The 16,680-nt window shown below is 38.7% G+C and overlaps 3 protein-coding genes across 4 annotated transcripts in view; 2 read left to right on the top strand and 1 right to left on the bottom strand.

Moving 5' to 3' along the window:
* Nucleotides 1-2,248: 2,248 nt before the first annotated feature.
* Nucleotides 2,249-8,984, top strand: cipca (CLOCK-interacting pacemaker a). Its single transcript, XM_044375626.1, has 4 exons — nt 2,249-2,406; nt 4,597-4,713; nt 5,194-5,363; nt 5,899-8,984. Exons 2-4 carry the CDS (start codon nt 4,608-4,610, stop codon nt 6,700-6,702), a joined length of 1,080 nt encoding a protein of 359 aa, XP_044231561.1. The 5' UTR covers nt 2,249-2,406; nt 4,597-4,607; the 3' UTR covers nt 6,703-8,984.
* Nucleotides 8,985-9,088: 104 nt separating this feature from the next.
* zdhhc22 (zinc finger DHHC-type palmitoyltransferase 22) lies at nt 9,089-13,106 on the bottom strand. Of its 2 annotated transcripts, XM_044374047.1 has the most exons (4): nt 12,669-13,106; nt 10,554-10,883; nt 10,326-10,403; nt 9,089-10,231 (listed from the first exon to the last, which is right to left on the bottom strand). In XM_044374047.1, the coding sequence occupies exons 2-4, from the start codon at nt 10,879-10,881 to the stop codon at nt 9,954-9,956; spliced, it is 684 nt and encodes a 227-aa protein (XP_044229982.1). In that variant the 5' UTR covers nt 10,882-10,883; nt 12,669-13,106; the 3' UTR covers nt 9,089-9,953. The 2 variants fall into 2 exon arrangements, with proteins under 2 accessions (XP_044229982.1, XP_044229981.1); XM_044374046.1 differs by having other exon boundaries at nt 10,326-10,883; nt 12,669-13,105.
* Nucleotides 13,107-13,147: 41 nt separating this feature from the next.
* The window catches only part of tmem63c (transmembrane protein 63C), a 30,411-nt gene continuing 26,878 nt past the window's right edge, over nt 13,148-16,680 (top strand). The window contains exon 1 of the mRNA XM_044374039.1: nt 13,148-13,587. The gene's annotated coding sequence lies outside the window, so the exon portion shown is untranslated. The remainder of the gene's footprint in view (nt 13,588-16,680) is intronic.

Below are 16,680 nucleotides of genomic sequence, written 5' to 3'. Positions count from 1 at the left end.
TATGATAGTATGGAAGGAGGGTTTAATGATGAAACTAGATATAATAGGCATTAGAGGAAGAATTGGATTTTTTTTAATTTGATATATTTATTCAAGTCAGAATTGGGACACTTTTATCCTAAGTCCAGTATGATATTTGTAGGTCATTGTTTGCTGACGATGTAGCCTTAATTATTGGAAAGAATAAAGAATATAAGGCAGTTAATGTGGTTGAGAAAATGTGATATTTGTGGGGATTGAAGCTGTCATGAGAAAAAGCCAAAACATCAACATTCAATAGTAAAAAAGCTGTTGACACAAAGATAAAGATGTATGGGTAAAAGATATATAAAGTATGATGAGATGTTTAACATGGCCATAATGGGGAGCGAGTAGGTGTGCACTTAAAAATATGTAAAAGAGTGCTTTTTTGTCTATGGATCAGCAGCAAAAACTGCATCAAAGAAGCTGGAAGTGCTGCAAGCCCAACCTTTGAGAACTACTCCTCTGTCTGCTTTTCATGGTGATGAAATGGTGAAAGGCTGATGAAATGCTGCTGCATCTTAGACACAAGTAGCTAATGATGAATTACTGGGCAAGTCCTCAAAGACATTCAGAGGACCGACATCCAAACAACAAAGGCACGCCTCATGATGGGAGTGGGAAACAACCGAGGGAGAATGTTTTGCTTAAAGATGCAATAGTGTAGTTGGAGACATGACTTGGAGCCAGAAAAGATAAATTCCCACAGTAACACACCACCCCCGCTGCTCCCTTCATTGTTAATTCATTTCCATAATCTGGAAAAATGCAAGTACATAAAGGTTTTGGAAATACTGCAGTTTTGGTTGAAGACATGTGACAAGCACTTTATCAGCCATACACCATACGAATCCAAGGATCCTCCTAATACAGACTACAGGCTTTTCTTTTAGTTACCAGCCTTACAAGTTTCTGTTAAAAGACCACTTTATGCACACATCAAAATACGAATATTTCAGTAAAATGTATATAAATTCCAGCTCACAGAAGGGTCATGAAATGGTGGACTTGTTAGCGACATTTTTACACAATACAGTTGGAAGTGGACACAGTGAGGTCAGTTCAAAGGAGCACTAAAGAGAAAAATATCTCAGAGACATTTCTGCAACATTTCAGCTATGGAGTGAGGGTAAGGTACAGCAGACTGCACTTAAAGGATAGGTTCACAGTTTTTGAAAAAAGTATGTCCTAAAACAATAGTCAGCTGCCCAAATGAACAGTGACACATGTTTTTCTTGCTGTAATCATTTCTCCTGTTCATACCGTCCATTAAGAGATCTATTCATAAAGCGTTTACAATGTAAGTGATGGGGTATAAAATCCACAGCCCTCCTACTGTGCCAAAATATATTTAAATGTTTATTTGAAGCTAATATGAGGCTTCAGACGTCCAAATTGGTCAAATCAATGCAATATCTTTCAAAGTTACAGTTTTTAGTGGCAAATTCCTACTTTTTTAACAACCTTTCCTCTGCAGCTGAACAGCAAAACACTGTCAGTCAAGATATCTACTTTATTTGACCGGCTGAAGCCTGGAATTTGCCCCCCATTACTTCCATTGTAAGGGCGTCTGGAGAGGATCTCCTAATAGTCAGTATAAACAGTAGGAATGACAGCAGGAAAAACCTGTTTCAATATGGGCACCTGACTGTTGTGTTAAGACAGACCTGAAAAACTGTATGTAATAGGCAAACATCCTTCAGTCCGGGTTATGGCCACTGTCAAATAGAGGGTCATCTGGCAACATGTTACTGAATGAGAAACACTAAAGGAGAACCTCAGGAAGTTTGGAGTGGAATAACTCAGTCTGAAAAATATATTTAATGTTGGGTGTTTATTTCACTACTTGAGAGAAACTGGGCTCATTTAATGATCTAGTTGTTTTTTTTTATGACAGATAGGTTTAGATCAGTGGTTCCCAACCTTTTTGGCTTTTGATGACTTAAAATAAAGTAAATAAAAAAGTAAGTAAAAAGTAAAAGGACTTATTTTGTTTTATTTCAATGACTTTTGAAGGCTAGATGAGATAAAATACACTAATTCATAATAAATAAAGCAAAAAAAATGAGGAAAGTTTAGAAAAAGTGTAGGAAATATGTTTTTTTCTGTTGTCCTTTCCAGTCCTATCATTTTGCGACCTCTAAGATTAATCCAGTGACCCTTTGTGGCGTCCCCGACCCTCATGTTGGGAACCACTGGTCTCGATAACTGTAGTCCACACTCCCGCACCACAGGTGGCGGTAATGCGCTCTAATGCTGGCTGCCATCCGCCATGATTACACCAAAACAAGAAGAAGAAGAGGAAGAAACTAGATCAGAGTCGAGAAAACAAAAACCTTTGATGCCCCTATAAACGGATATTTGTTTATAATCCTACGACGCGAGGTAAGGTTCGCAAAAAATAACACTATTAGCCAAATATAGATCGCCTGTTGATGAGCTGGTTGCCACGGTAAAGCTAGGCTAGTTAGCACTGACTGTCGTGGCTACAGGCAGCAGCTAAGCTAATGTTTTATTATATAAATTATATCTACAAAAAATGAGTCACCTGCAGCCATAGACATAAAACACTAAATGCGACGTGTCGTAGTGACTTGTCATTCCGGGATGAAACCACATGGCAGCCATTTTAATCGGGTCCAGTTTTAAACTTGCTGTAACTGGAACCTTTAGTGAAGAGAGGCTTATGTTGTCTTTATAATCTTGTATTTTTCCACCAATAAGTTACATCACTACTGTTTTTTCCTCAAATTAATGAACGTAAGACAACTGTGCCGCTCTAGAATTAACCAAAAAATAAAGATTCATGTAGAAATTTTATTATTATAGCTCTAAGAGAGCAAATCATGCTTTCACTCATGAATGTAATGTCATAATTGTGCATTTATATTGCAGAGATTTATTTTAACTTTTCATTTTTGCCTGAACTGTAACTGTAAGAACTGTCTTTGTTATTCTGTGTGGCAAATATACTACATTAAGCAATGTCTTATGTAGAAATCCTAAATAGATTCAGTATTATGGCTTATATTGGCAGGCAGTTACAATCAGAAACATAAGAAACACACCTGCTGTAATATATAAATATATTATTATTTATTTTACATAAGGAAAGATGTATTTCTCTCTCTCACACACACACACATAGCTAACATTAAAGGGGACCTATTATGCTTTTCCTTATTTTCAGTCATATATACAATGTCACAATATCGGATGTTCATATTAAAGATGGCCAAAGTGTCAAATAATGAGGTAAGCTTACGTAGAAGTTATTCCTGTGAGCAAAAAGCTTAGGCTTCAGATTGTTGTGACCGCTTGGTTTCCAATGTTTTTTCTACTTTCAGCCCGACCCGATGTTGGTTTGTGACGGATTTCTTTATATGGCCACTCTGCATTATTTCTAACTTATCCACTGAACAAATATCTCCATATGTTGTGGTGTCACACAGTTTTTAGCACCGCTAACGAAGCTCAGTTAATTTGGTGAGGAACACATTTCATTTCCTGTTAATTCTTCAAAATAAAAGTCTCTCGTTATTTAGCCATTTAAAAGCTTTTAATATAAAGCAGTAAAGCAGAAAATGTTGGGTTTTCATCGGTGGTAACTTAACACGACTCTCTTATGATTGGCCATCTTCCAGAAAGTTGGCCAATCATAACAGAGTGGGCTCATTGGAGGGGGATTTAAATGTTTGCAGCAATTTAGTTTGTCATTAATAGCCTGTGTTGATAAAGATGTGTGTGTAAACAACATAATGCTAAATTTAGCGAATGTCTTAATTTTTTAGCACAGTTCAGACTCCTAGCTTGTGATGATTATTGTTTTCCTTGACATCTTTTCTTTATTACCTTACTTTCGATATGGTGAGAAGCATCTCTCATGGGACTGACAGGTCTATTTGATTTAATAAATAGTCACAACTTTTAAGTAATATCTGCGTTTTCAAGTTGTTTCGATCTGTTTGTCTCTTTTAAAAATACAATATCCTGTTTATTTGTTGGTGTGTGCAGAAGTTTCTCCTCATAATGTTGACAAAGTAGTAAACGACTGTCAATATCATGCTGTATAATATAATACAAGTACACCTTAAAAAGTACTGTTGAAATAAATACATAATAAACAAACAGGTTTGTTAAGATAATATTTATTGCCTGGCTTTTATTCTGCAGCTGGTAACTTGCAGTAGGCTGATCGGGGAGATAGAACTGACCTACTGACCCATCAGTGCCAAATTACCAATTATATAAATTTACCAAGTTAAATTTAGGCCTATATAATCACAGATTAAATAGTAATCCAGTCAGTGAACTGCCCTCTAAGCAAACAGAGTTACTCCCTTCCAACAAGGCATAAACATGGGAGAAGAAGACAGAAGCTCTCTTTGAACAAATCTCAACTGGACTCCTTACTGTGTGCTGATCAACTTAAAGTCTTGTCTCTGCCAAGACATGTCCTCAAAGGAAAACCTGATCAAACTCTCTCTGAAGCTTGCCAGACTTTTGCTCCTGCCCAGTCCAGATTGTTTTGATCCTGTCAGTTAACTTTCAAATCTTAACTCTCCGTTTTTCCAGAAGAGACAAGCATGAGCGGCTTTAGAAGACCAGACAGACACAGGACACCGCCATTCACCAGGGCAACACACCTCGGAACATCCAAGCATGACCTGGATCGAGATTCAGGCTTCTCAGGTTTGACTCGATTACATTGCTTTGCAGAGATGAACCTGTGAGTTTTGTGTTTGTTCCAACACATGTTGTATTTCTCTACAGTTAGTAAAGAGACTTATGTGGTAGTGGTGCCAGAGTAGCACATGTTGTGAACTACATTTACCTGTATATAATTAGAATTTTCTTGATTTCAAAAAAAGACTATCAAGACATAAACAAAGTCTAATCAAATATAGAGATCTAGGTTGCATTTTCTATGTAGGCTAGCCTGTATTAGGTCAGTTTTTCTTATGACCTTTATTTACACTATAAAGGATGACCTGGATTTGGTTTAGCTGTCCTCATTAGGTTGATGGTATCCTTTTCTAGGTGCTCCAGAGATGTTCATCTACATCTGCCACTGTTTTCATAATACCAATGTTCTGCTTCAGGCACAATAGAATGGTAAATCTGTTGCATTTAAACATGATGAAGCCCATATGCTTGTCCTCTCCTGCTTAGATGCCAGCTCGGGGTATCTCAGTGCAGTCGATCTGACTGACTCCGAAGATGCAGGTAGGAATGGGTCCATAGTCGGCCAGGACGCGACCGGTCCACAGGTGGCTGTGATGGGAGGCTCATACGGTGGACTGTCTCCAATGATAATTATGAACAACTTCGTCCTAAAGCAGGTAAAACGCAGCAATGTGCTGTATGTCTGCCTCTGCCTAGCACTCTGCCTAGGGTTTATATTATTCTTGGCGTTGCTTATTTGGCTTTTAACTGAAGCCTGTAAACATGTGTTTCAAATTTGCTCTTAAGATCACTATTAACCCAGATTTTCCTCTGAAATTTGACTTAAACCAAGGGGAGCTTGCTTTTAAAACAGATATTTAGAATAACAGTTTCATCATAGTAACATAAAGGGGCTTTTGTTGAGATTTTTATTGCAATTTATAAGAGAGTTGATAAGCTGTTGCAGCTGAGCTACCAGCCATTCCTGTTTTATTTTTTAAAGTTTCTTTTTTAGCTAGGTTCTCTTCTCTCATTTGGTAATAACTCCAGGGCTTTGTAATTTTTAATCCAGCATTTATTGTATACTTCATAGTTTGACTTAATTTTCAGGGATAATATTTACATTGGACTTTGTTTTGTATGCTTATTCCATCTGCATACTAAAATACATTTATCGTAGAAAAATAATTAAGGCTTTTTTTGTTCTCCTAGCCATCCCAGATGGCTCCGGCAGAGAAACAGTGGGGCTTCTCCTCACCCCTGGAAGTGATGCCTCAATCTCAGGTGGTTCTTCTTCAACCCATGGTGTCAAATGGCAACAGCAGCTCCCCAAAGACTGGCTCTGAAAATATGCGACAATCAAAAAGCTACATGCCCATCCTAAAGTCATATCCTCGAATTGCCCCACATCCTGGGGAGGCGCCTGCTAAGAGGTTCAGAATGAGGGGAAGTTCGACCTCAGGATATGACCAGCGACAGAGGAGACGCCACGGCCACAGCCACGGCCACGGCCACAGGCTCTACAGCTCCCCCAGCCCACAGCCAGCCCTGCAGACTCCAAGCAAACCCGTCACCAACTTTGAAGTAGCAAACAACCAAGCACAGGCAGCTGAAAGTCTGGAGCAACTCGGTGACAAGTCTCTCTCCCCGCTGACAGGAACCAGCTCATTGCTCAGCTACACGCATGAATTTAGGACAGAGGTTGACAGCAACAGTATCCACGGTGACGAAGACCAGGACACCCTCTCAACAGACAGTGACAAACTCAAACGTTTCAGCAATACCTACAACATTCTCAACAAATGCGGCTTGCTGGGGATCACCATGCGCACAAAGCAGCTGATCAAAGAGAATAAGCGCACCCAAGGCCAGCTGCAGCAGCTTCAGGAGCAAACAGCCCTGCTGCTGGAGGCTCTGAGCAGCGGAGACCCACAGCTCTGGTCTAAACTCCAGCTCTCACTGCAGGACACAGACAAGGAGCAGTTGGGAATTAAAGCTCACAGAGTCCTTGCGTAATATACTGTATTGGTGGTCATGGCCAGCAGTTCTCAATCTTGGGGGGGTCACATGATTTATTTAATGTAAAAGAAACATATATCTCAGACCTTATCAATAAAAGCTTTTTTGTTGTGAAATAGTCAACACCACTTCTTCAAGCATTATAACTAACCCAACTATAACTTATAACTAAATTATATGCTGTTATGCTCCTGACAGGGGTACAAATCTTCTTATACTTGGGGGTCACAGAGCCAAAAACATGAAGAACTGCTGGTCTAAACTCCAAACATGAAGCTGAAGCACATCCACTGTTACCAAGTGGGAGTTAAGAAGCATGCGTACGTCTCAAACCCTCGCCTATAATGAATTTTCTTGCCTCTGCTGTTTGAAAATAGCAAGTATCACTTACAATAGGGCTATGGCTTCTATATGTTGAACTCTTAATTGCATAAACGCATGCCTTACTGCACATGTGAGGACAGATAGGGTTAATTTCATATACATGCCTTGAATGTGATAAATGTAAAAAAGATAGAAGCATCGTTTTAAGCCATGGCTTGAGGGATGGCAATGTTGGTCGGTCAGTCGACTACTTTGGCCTCGGCTGAAATATCATGACAACCGCCAGATAGATTGCGATGAAGTTTTGTACAGATACTCATGATCCTCAGAGGATGAATCCTACTGACTTTGTTGATCACCTGACTTTTCCTCCAGCACCACCATGAGGTTGACATTTAAGCTCTGTATTGTAATATCTCAACACCTATTGGACGGATTGATGTGAAATGTGATACTCACATTCATGGTCCGCAGAGGATGAACTGTAATAACTTTGATCTCCTGACTTTTCATCTATCGCCAATATCTGCAAAACTCATTACATTCCCCTCAGCCTCAGCTAAACTTTGCGTTTAGTGTTTATTTGCGAATGTTAGCATGCTAACACACCGAAACAACACAATGAACATGGTAAACATACCTGCTAGACATCAACATGCTAGCATTGTCATTGTGTGCATGTTAGCATGTTGATGTTAGCTCAAGTAGAGCCTCACAGAGCCGCTACCTTGGCTGTAGACTTACAGTCTTGTTACTTTTTAGGTCAAATAGAAAACTCGGTGTCGATACATGTGGAGTGTGTTTCAATTACCTCTCAAAGGGGCAATGGCCTGTCAGTTTTCTTTTTATTTACACGGTCTTTAAATTTAATGGTAATTGAAACTCTGAATGAAGCAGATGTTTGCTTTGTCAGGAAGTGTCTACACTGACTGCTTGTGTTCTGAGACAAGCTGGCTAGGTCACAGTGAGGCTACAGAGGGCTGGCTAAATCAACATTGTTTTGTTTTTTTTTATAATTTTGCTACTTTGTGTTGTTATTATTTATTTGTAATAATATTTTCAACAAGACTAAAGCTGTGTTAATAATATAAAAAAACCAAGCACATTATAACTTTTTTTTTTATAAAAGATGATGGTAAGAACTACGTTGGGATTTGTAAAAACTTAAATTGTAGCAAGTGAAGTGACGTAGCCATATTATATTTGTCTTGACCTTTGATCTGTTGCTGCCGTGTTCATTCCTGCTGCAGTTTGAAGCTTAACAAAAAGTATTAATTTAAACTTCAACGCATAGAAATGACAGCTAAATGTTTTCATTTAGTTTCATATCCCAGACTCTTGCACTTTAGTTACAAGATTACTGACAACATTTTTAGATTCTTCACTAACTGAGCATTTCTCCGCTTTCATGATAAAACAGTGTGAATATGAATGTTTATCTGATTGCCTGTGCCTTTTGAATTTGTACGTACTTGTACTTCATATCAGTGCTTGAGCTGCTTAGATTTCTGTATGTTTTTTTGTGGACATCATGTGCAAGAAAGATGAATGTACTTAAAGCTCTCCAAAGAGTGAATCTTCCTCTGTGAAGTGATGTAAGAAATTACAGCCCTGGCTAGATAATACAACCAGAGTTGCTGTAGAAAGGACAGAATGAAGACAAGTAAAAATGGTTATAAAAGAGTTTTAATGTTAAGTCATGGTTAACTGTAGTGGTATTTATTTAGCAACAATATGCTACTGTTGCAATATTTTACAGTCAGGAGGCGTAAAACTAAGAGCTAATCAAATCAGACTTGGTTTTAACAGAGCAAAAAGAGTTACAAAAGTTTTTTTGTATTTGTATTCTAAGATTATATTTTGCCTTTTTTCCTGTTATTGTGAAAAGTGCTTTCTGTATCTTTAGCAAAAGTCACTTTGACTAATAATTGTCATAAAACTTTGTTTGAAGACCATTTCCTCTCATTGATTTATTGCACTTTGCTTGTTCTGAATATGTAACTGTTGAAGACGAAAAAGTAACTACTGAGTGTGATTTGAATACTTTTATTGGTATAACAGGAATAGACAAAAATAGCTCTAAAAAGTAAAGACATATTTATTGAAATCCAAAACATGTTTGGCATAATGTAGAATATGTCATACAGTAGCTGTAGCTGCAGCATAACAGTGAAAAGTCCTTACTATTATTACCAAAGGGCCCTATCATTAGCAGTGTAGTGAAAACCTCATCTTTGGGGTCATCTGTAAGCATGTAAGACATGATTTTATGGCACATTGTGATTAATACCCTGGATAATTATGTGGCACATCATCCTCATATTTCCCCCCAACCACATCATATAAAGTTTTATATCCTCAGTCCTCAGGAACATCAGGCTCAACATGTAACAGTTTATTGTCAAAACGATGTGAAGCCTGGCAGTTTATGCTGAGGAGCAGTACATACTGTGGTTTTCTTGTCTGCTAGCCCTTAACATCAAAGTGGATTGTTGTCGTAAAAACTACCATAAAGTTCCTGAATGTCACACTGCAGCGTCCTATGAGGAAGTATGGAAGAACAGCGCGCTTTGACTGCTAATCTCAGAGCACTGCATGGCACAGGCGTTCAAATCAGTAGCATAATACAAAAATGCAAAGCTGAGAATGCATGCACTTATGCAAAGCCATCTTATCTTGTCTTATTTAAAGGATACACTTACACTATGCACTTATTTAAAAGTTTCACATTGCTTATATGGCTCCTGTCCTTAAAGGAATGTATGCTAAGAGCTAACTATTTCACAGACTACGTTAGAGGTCATAAAGCATCCATTTATATTCAAATTCAATCACCATACAGATCCCTAGAAAGCCTTTTCTATAACTTGTTACGCTTGTGTGACCTATTGGGAGCTATTATTGATATGATATGTGGTTAGCACTCAGTCTTGTTTATGTGCATCTGAGTCTTCAGAGCACATCTCCACTGTCTGCACAGGCAGGATAAGGCCAAGGAACCAGCGGGTACCAAAAACATCCTTTAGGTTGGTTCTCCAAGGGCTGCGGTTCTCCACAAGCTGCCCCCTCTGCATCTGACACCAGGTCTGACCCCGGGCCACCAGCAGCACCTGCTGGCAACAGAAGCCTGCACACACCAGGCCGATGCCCAGCCACACATACAGCATCAGCACCAGGAAGAGCTGCAAGCCTGAGATCGTTCCTGATTGGGAGATAATGAGAATGAAGAAATGAATTCCTCAGCAAGTCATTTATCTTAAATTATCATCTAGACTTGGAATTGTAAAACAACTCACCCATGAAGAAGTAACCGGTGGAGAGGGGGAGAAGAGTCAGGAAGGTCAGTGGGTTCTCAAAGGAGATGGAGTACTCCACTGTAAGAAAGGCCACACCAAGAACCAAGGAGTACATACAAGTGCATGATGTGTAGATGCAGAACATGATGAAGTAGCGCATGTTTTTGTTGCCAATGCAGTTTCCAGTGAAGAAGCAGTGGTGATCCCTCTTGAGAATAACTTTCTTACACAGTTTGCAGAAGTGGCGACCGTTCAGGAGGTAGTGTGCGTCCACTTTGTCCGAGCAGTGCGGCGAACACACTGGAACAACAGTCTCGTTGGCACTTTCAGCAGGATATTTGATAGTCATTGTGTAATTCCCCAATGCATTGAACATTAAGAAAAGGAAAACAACTGTGTGAAGAGTTGTGGATCCCACCAGCGATGTATCCGGGCTTGGGAAGATTGTTGGGATGAAAAAGCAGAAGTGCAAAATGAAGGTGACGGCTGTAGCCATGAAGAAGTATGCAGGTGCTACAGCGTTGAGGAGTCTCAGTTTCAGCATCCTGGTGAACATGTCTGTGTGAGAGTAAGGACACAGTCAGCAGGATGATGCTGAAGTTGACTTCAGCTCACATATTCTGATTCTTAGGTTAAGGGGAAAGTAAAGGGAAATGTAAATGATGATGATGTAGCAGCAGAATAAGTGTTTTTGCAACATTTAAAACCGTGAAAAGGTGTTAGACATCGTAGTAAATGTCTTAACGTTGTTTAAAACCCACTTTCAGATTTATGAAAACTTTATTTTATTTATGAAAACAAAAAAAGGGACAATTTCACTGATTCTCTTTCACAGTTAGTGTTGCAAAGCCCCTTAATCCCTTACAGATCCCCTCCAGAGGTGTTTTGAGAAATAAAAATACTTTGCTTTGAGTAATGTTTTTTCCACAAAAGTTTCAAATTAGTTTCAAATTCTTAAAATGACATTACTGCTGCTTCCCTGCTAACCATTATTTAAAAAATCCAGAATCTATGAATATGCAAGAATTTTTCTTATTAAAAGTTTAACATCTGGACACAACATGTCTCCTACTTCACTGAAAAGTCCATTCTCAGTGTTTGTGCACTGTAGGCTTCAAGTTGCATATTGGACCATGACTGCCCTCCAAACCAGTCATGGCATCACAGATTTAAGGTGAGCACAAATAACCTTTCCCCCTTCAGTAAATGAATGTGAAAACAGCCTCATAGAGTCAAACTCTTAACACTGCAGGCCAAACATCCGAGTGAAGCAGCAATGAGCAAAACACATTTTGGAGAGGAAGGGAACTTTAATTCCCCCCTTAACATCGGAAGCTGGAAGTCAACCTCAGCATCATGTAAGCAGAAGTATATAATATATATATATATAATAAGTACATTCACTCAATGCCTGCACCGAAGTACAATTTTGAGGTACATACAAAACAAATGAGCAGTTTATCAAATATAATACACTTTATAAACTACCTAACCATATATAATGTATAAATTAGCTTCAACTCAACATTAACAAAACAATAATAGACTGATAAGATAAGACTCTGTAAGAGGCTTTTTGCAACAACATAAGTCATTTTCCTTTTAAAACTTGAAATACATTTTTCTGATAACGCTTCTGTTCTTCTAGTTGAGTAGAATGAATATATGTATGTATGAATGCAGAGCTGCAGTGGAGTATTTTATATGGAGATAATGCTGCTTTTACTTACATAATCATGTTATCATAAGTTATTTCACAACTACTAGAGCCTCAGGTGAGTGATTAGTTACTGAAAATAAGCAGATAATGGGTAGGATAGGATTTATACAATTAGGAATGACACATCATACAGTATATAGTGTGTGTGTGTGTGTGTGTGATCTAGTTGTTCTTTTAAAGATAATGTAAAGTCTGCTGCTGAGAAAATCTAATTTCTCACCTAACTGGGGTCCCGGGACTCTTAGGGGCCGTTGAGAATACTAAGAATATCTCACTGTCTCCTCTGTGATCTCCTAACCTACAGTGCTATGCCCAGTTAAATCATAGAGTGTCAGAGGTGGAGCTCCCACAGACTGAAACTGGGTCTTTATATTTAAGTGATTCGACATGGAAACACTGGGGAGCCCTCCTATAGGCCAGCGCATGCCCTAGTTGAAGGAAAGCATACTGTAGGACAATCAAGGACTACCGCAGTTTCCCTCTCCCTGCGTGTTTTCCCAATTTTCCCTCAAGAAAACAGGTTATAGCCTATACCGGTGCCAACGACTGATTATTCCCATGACGACGCGATGAAAACAGTTACCTCCTAAAATGACCCTCATCGTGTCCGAGCTGCTTCCTACCTGCAGGCGTCAGAGAGCGGAGGAGCTGTCCGTTCAGCACCACGGAGCCTCAGAGCTCAGCAGATTCATTCAAACGCACAGAGAAGCTGTGCTGTGGAGCCACATCGGTGTCTTTTTTTTCATTATTAGGGTTTCTGCTCCTTTGTGTACCGCCGCCTGTTGGTGTGGATGGATCTATTTTCTGCTCTTTTTTTCGTTGTTTTTTTTTAACCTATATTCCACCTTTTTAGGAAGACCATGTAGACGAATGCTATACTAACACAAAACCGATGTAGGATAATTGATGTGAAAATATATAATTGAAGAAATTGCATGAATCGACGTTTCTTGAAATTAAATTAATTTCTTTTTGTGGCAGTATTTGGTTTAGGATATTGATTGTTGCCACTTTAAATGTTCATTTACCTTTATATGGACCACTCACCGCATGTGGGGAGTTTCCAATAGCCCTCATTATTGAAATGTGACTGTTTGTTTGAACTAAAGAGTTTGAGACAGTGCAAGAAAGACAATTTTCCAGTAGGTGGCAATACATCCTCGATCATTTTACCACTCAGTCTGCGTGCTGTCATATTAGTGATTTAGATTTCACACTGTGCTTATCTTCTCTCATCACCTGAACCAATCTAGCTTAAAAAATATAGCTAAATAAGTGACTTAAATCTGGACAGCTGATTATATTATTATGCCTGTTTCGGCTAATTAATTCGCATATCCTGAAATAAGAGACAAAATCCAAAACCTGGAGTTGAAATTAGTCGACGCTCCCTTAAGCGAGCCTTCATGGCAGGTGCTTCATTGTCAGACGGTCCCTGAGTAGGTGGGAGATTCTCTTGTTTCTTGGTGTTGGAGACAAAAAAAAAAAGAAACACAGCAGCTTCCCCATCGCCAGACGCCAGCAATCAGGAAGCTCTCCAAGGTAAGCGACAGTGAATTTTGAACACATGTATCATGTGTTTTGTGGTCTAAACGTGGACCTGGGTGGGGGGTTTATTGCGCTATTTATGGCGCAATCGTTTTCATCAACTTGCAGAGCTGGATGAAGGTGGGTGTGCAGACTGTTGTGAGTGCTGCAGTAAGCGAGGGGAAACAGAGTCGCTAAATATTGTCTGGCTGGAGAGAGAATCACATGTTTTGATTTGTTTTGGTTTTTTGTTTTGTTTTTTTCAATTTTTAAAATGATTTTAAAATGTGGTGAAATGTTGTCGTTTAAAAGCTCGTTGCATCATGCTACAGTGATGTTATTGGTCGGTGAGGATGAGGATGTTTCTGGCAACGTGTCAGACTAATACACCCAAAACAGATACATCTCCTGTTCTCACTACAACACCTGTGATTCTTCATGCAGTTCATTGTTTGTTATGATCACCCTTAACCGTAAATGTGGGGTTCCCCTCTGTCAGCTAAGGAATCTATGAGGCTTTAACCATGATGTGTTTCCTTTCTTATTTATCCCGCTGTTGTTTAGTCTGTTAGATTCACACAGACACAAAGCTTTTATTGGTCAAGTGTGTAAAGTAGTTTGACCTGTTGCATATTCAGTTAACACTGAATGCTACAAAGCGAGCTTTGACCAATGGAAATACATTATAACCTACCAGTCCTGCCATTTGCACCTGACTATGATGAAGGGAAGTGGCCTTTAAAATGCCAGATTTATAATGGCTTTCTGACATTTTACTGGGTCGCTCATTGCATTTGCATTTCAGTGCACTGAAGAATAAGCTATGTCATACTATACTGTGAGACTGAGTTTGTATAAAAGGGAGTTTTATGTAGAGGAAAGTTTTATTATTTGTAGTGGAAAGTGATATTTAGATTTTCAAATGGATTTTAAAGAGCAGGTTTCTTGTATGACCAATATGTGAACACTCATATGAAGATAAATGATAATGATGATGGCTACTGTTGTTTATTAATCAGATTAATCATGTTTTCAGGCTCCTGTGCATTGTCTCTTCACAAATAGAGATTTAATGCTTTTGAAGACATCCAAAACATATTTAAATGAATTGGATTTAGTCTTTGGAGTACATCAACACCTGTAGGTTGTTATAAAAAGAAAGTAGCTTTTAAGTATTCCAAAAAAACATTGGAATCTATTCGATTGATTTAAGATGACAACAGACTCACTACTGTAAGGCACAAACTACAACTTTTTACCACAGCCTTCAGTGTTTGATAATCCTAAAATCATATTTTGTCGAATGCGCCTTTGATTAGTTGTGGCATCCTGTGGCTCAAGTGTAAAGGAAGGTTTAATACCTCACAACTGAAACATTGCTTTCTCAGTGAACGTAGCGCTGTCATTGTGCAGGACTTTACTATCGTCTTTTGTTTTATAATCTACAGATTTTTCTGTGGAATTTCACTTTAAAATTAATTTGGGAGTGGACGAGTGCAACGTAAGTCTCCCAACGGGAGCAGATCGATGCTGGTCATCTTCAGGTATCACACAGGCATTAATATTTCAAGAGACTCAGAAGTGAGATTGGAAAAGAGCTAGCAGTAGTGATGGATATGGTGAACTGCAATGAGCAGCTGCAAAACAGGCAGTCAATAGTGAGTTACACGGAGAAAATCTTAAGCAAACATGAGCCTCCATCTTTGGTTCTGCTCCATGTTGTTTGCTTGTTTCTTTTTAGATGTTCCAGCAGCTGGAGCAGGTGTACAGCTCTAGCTGCACACAATGATCAAACAGTGAAGACAGAGGAGTAGGTACACAAAGATCCTTTGTGGTTTAATGATCTGTTTTGATTTTTTTTTTTTTTTTCTCGTGGTGCAAAGCATCAAAATCACATAATCTGCTCTGCCTGAAAGAGGCAGAACAAACACATTATTAGGGATCAAGCATCAGAGCATTAGGGATCAAACATCAAAACATCAGTGTGAAAGTTCACTTAATTAACTGAAATGTATCTTAATCACTTTTTTGTCAAGGAAGAGGTTTATTCTATTGAGCTAAAGATCATGAACAGGAACAAGAACAAAGTTATTATTATTAAACACTAACATAATCATCAGTGACAGCTGATGACATTTTATGCATATGTACTATATAGGGGTTGGCAATATGGATTAAATCTTATATCATGGTATATTTAATTTTTTAATTGCAGTATCAATATATTTCTTGGTCTACAGTAGTAAATATTTTGAAAAATTAATTGAGAAACTGTCACGAGACAGAAATGCCAGTTTTTTGTCTAATCCAGTCAAATAAAAACCTGACCAATCACGATACCTCATCGCATTGATGTAACAACCATATAAGATACAATATTAGAATTAACAGTCCAGCATCATTGCCATTAATGTCCTAATAAACCCAGAGATAATATTATTATTTTATTTGATATTAAATGGATATCTACAGATACATTTCTGTCATCTCACATTGGCTTACTGTCCAAAACGAGTACTGTAGGTGAATATATCCTCTTGCCTTTTATACACTAATGAATGAGAGTGAACTCTACACTTGAGCCCAGACTGAGGATCTGAAAGGACGAGCCCACGCTCTTAATGGATTGCAAACACCGAGCAGACCTCTTTATACTTTCTCTCCTGCCCCTCCCTGCTAGTGATGATGATGATGCCAGTGGTGCTGGCAATGAGCTGTGGGGTGCAGTGGTGTGTGTGTGTGTGTATGCAATACAACCAAAGTTGCATCATATGTGAGATGTATATTTATGTGACTCATCTCCCCAGCTGCATGTTGCTGGCTGCTGGATATGAATACAAATGTCAGAAAACACTTTGGTGAAACCCTCTTGACAGAAAATTGAACATAAACAGAATATCAGAACAAAACAGCATCCACTGATGCTGTGATAAGCTGTGAAATATTTATGTTGCATTTGAATTCCACCTACCATCAAGCCATAGCCGTGATGTACTATACTACAGGCTCTGCTTTGTTTTTGCTGCTTTTTATGTCTTTGGTGAAGAAAAAGCTCTCTGCAATTTGAGATTCTTGCTGTGAAGTTTCCTGCTATTCCACAGGGGTCCA

Source organism: Thunnus albacares, chromosome 15 (assembly GCF_914725855.1).
Source record: "Thunnus albacares chromosome 15, fThuAlb1.1, whole genome shotgun sequence".
NCBI classification, from domain to species: Eukaryota; Metazoa; Chordata; class Actinopteri; order Scombriformes; family Scombridae; genus Thunnus; species Thunnus albacares.
Note: the sequence above shows the minus strand (reverse complement) of the source record. Positions and strands in the feature narration are given on the sequence as shown.

Excerpts from the sequence above, each read along its gene's own strand:
- cipca (XM_044375626.1), top strand. The coding sequence starts at position 4,608 with ATGAGCGGCTTTAGAAGACCAGACAGACACAGGACACCGCCATTCACC. Across the intron at positions 4,714-5,193 it reads TCGAGATTCAGGCTTCTCAG|ATGCCAGCTCGGGGTATCTC; the intron begins GTTTGACTCGAT and ends TCTCCTGCTTAG. Across the intron at positions 5,364-5,898 it reads ACAACTTCGTCCTAAAGCAG|CCATCCCAGATGGCTCCGGC; the intron begins GTAAAACGCAGC and ends TTGTTCTCCTAG.
- zdhhc22 (XM_044374046.1), bottom strand. The coding sequence starts at position 10,881 with ATGTTCACCAGGATGCTGAAACTGAGACTCCTCAACGCTGTAGCACCT. Across the intron at positions 10,232-10,325 it reads CACCGGTTACTTCTTCATGG|GAACGATCTCAGGCTTGCAG; the intron begins GTGAGTTGTTTT and ends TCTCCCAATCAG.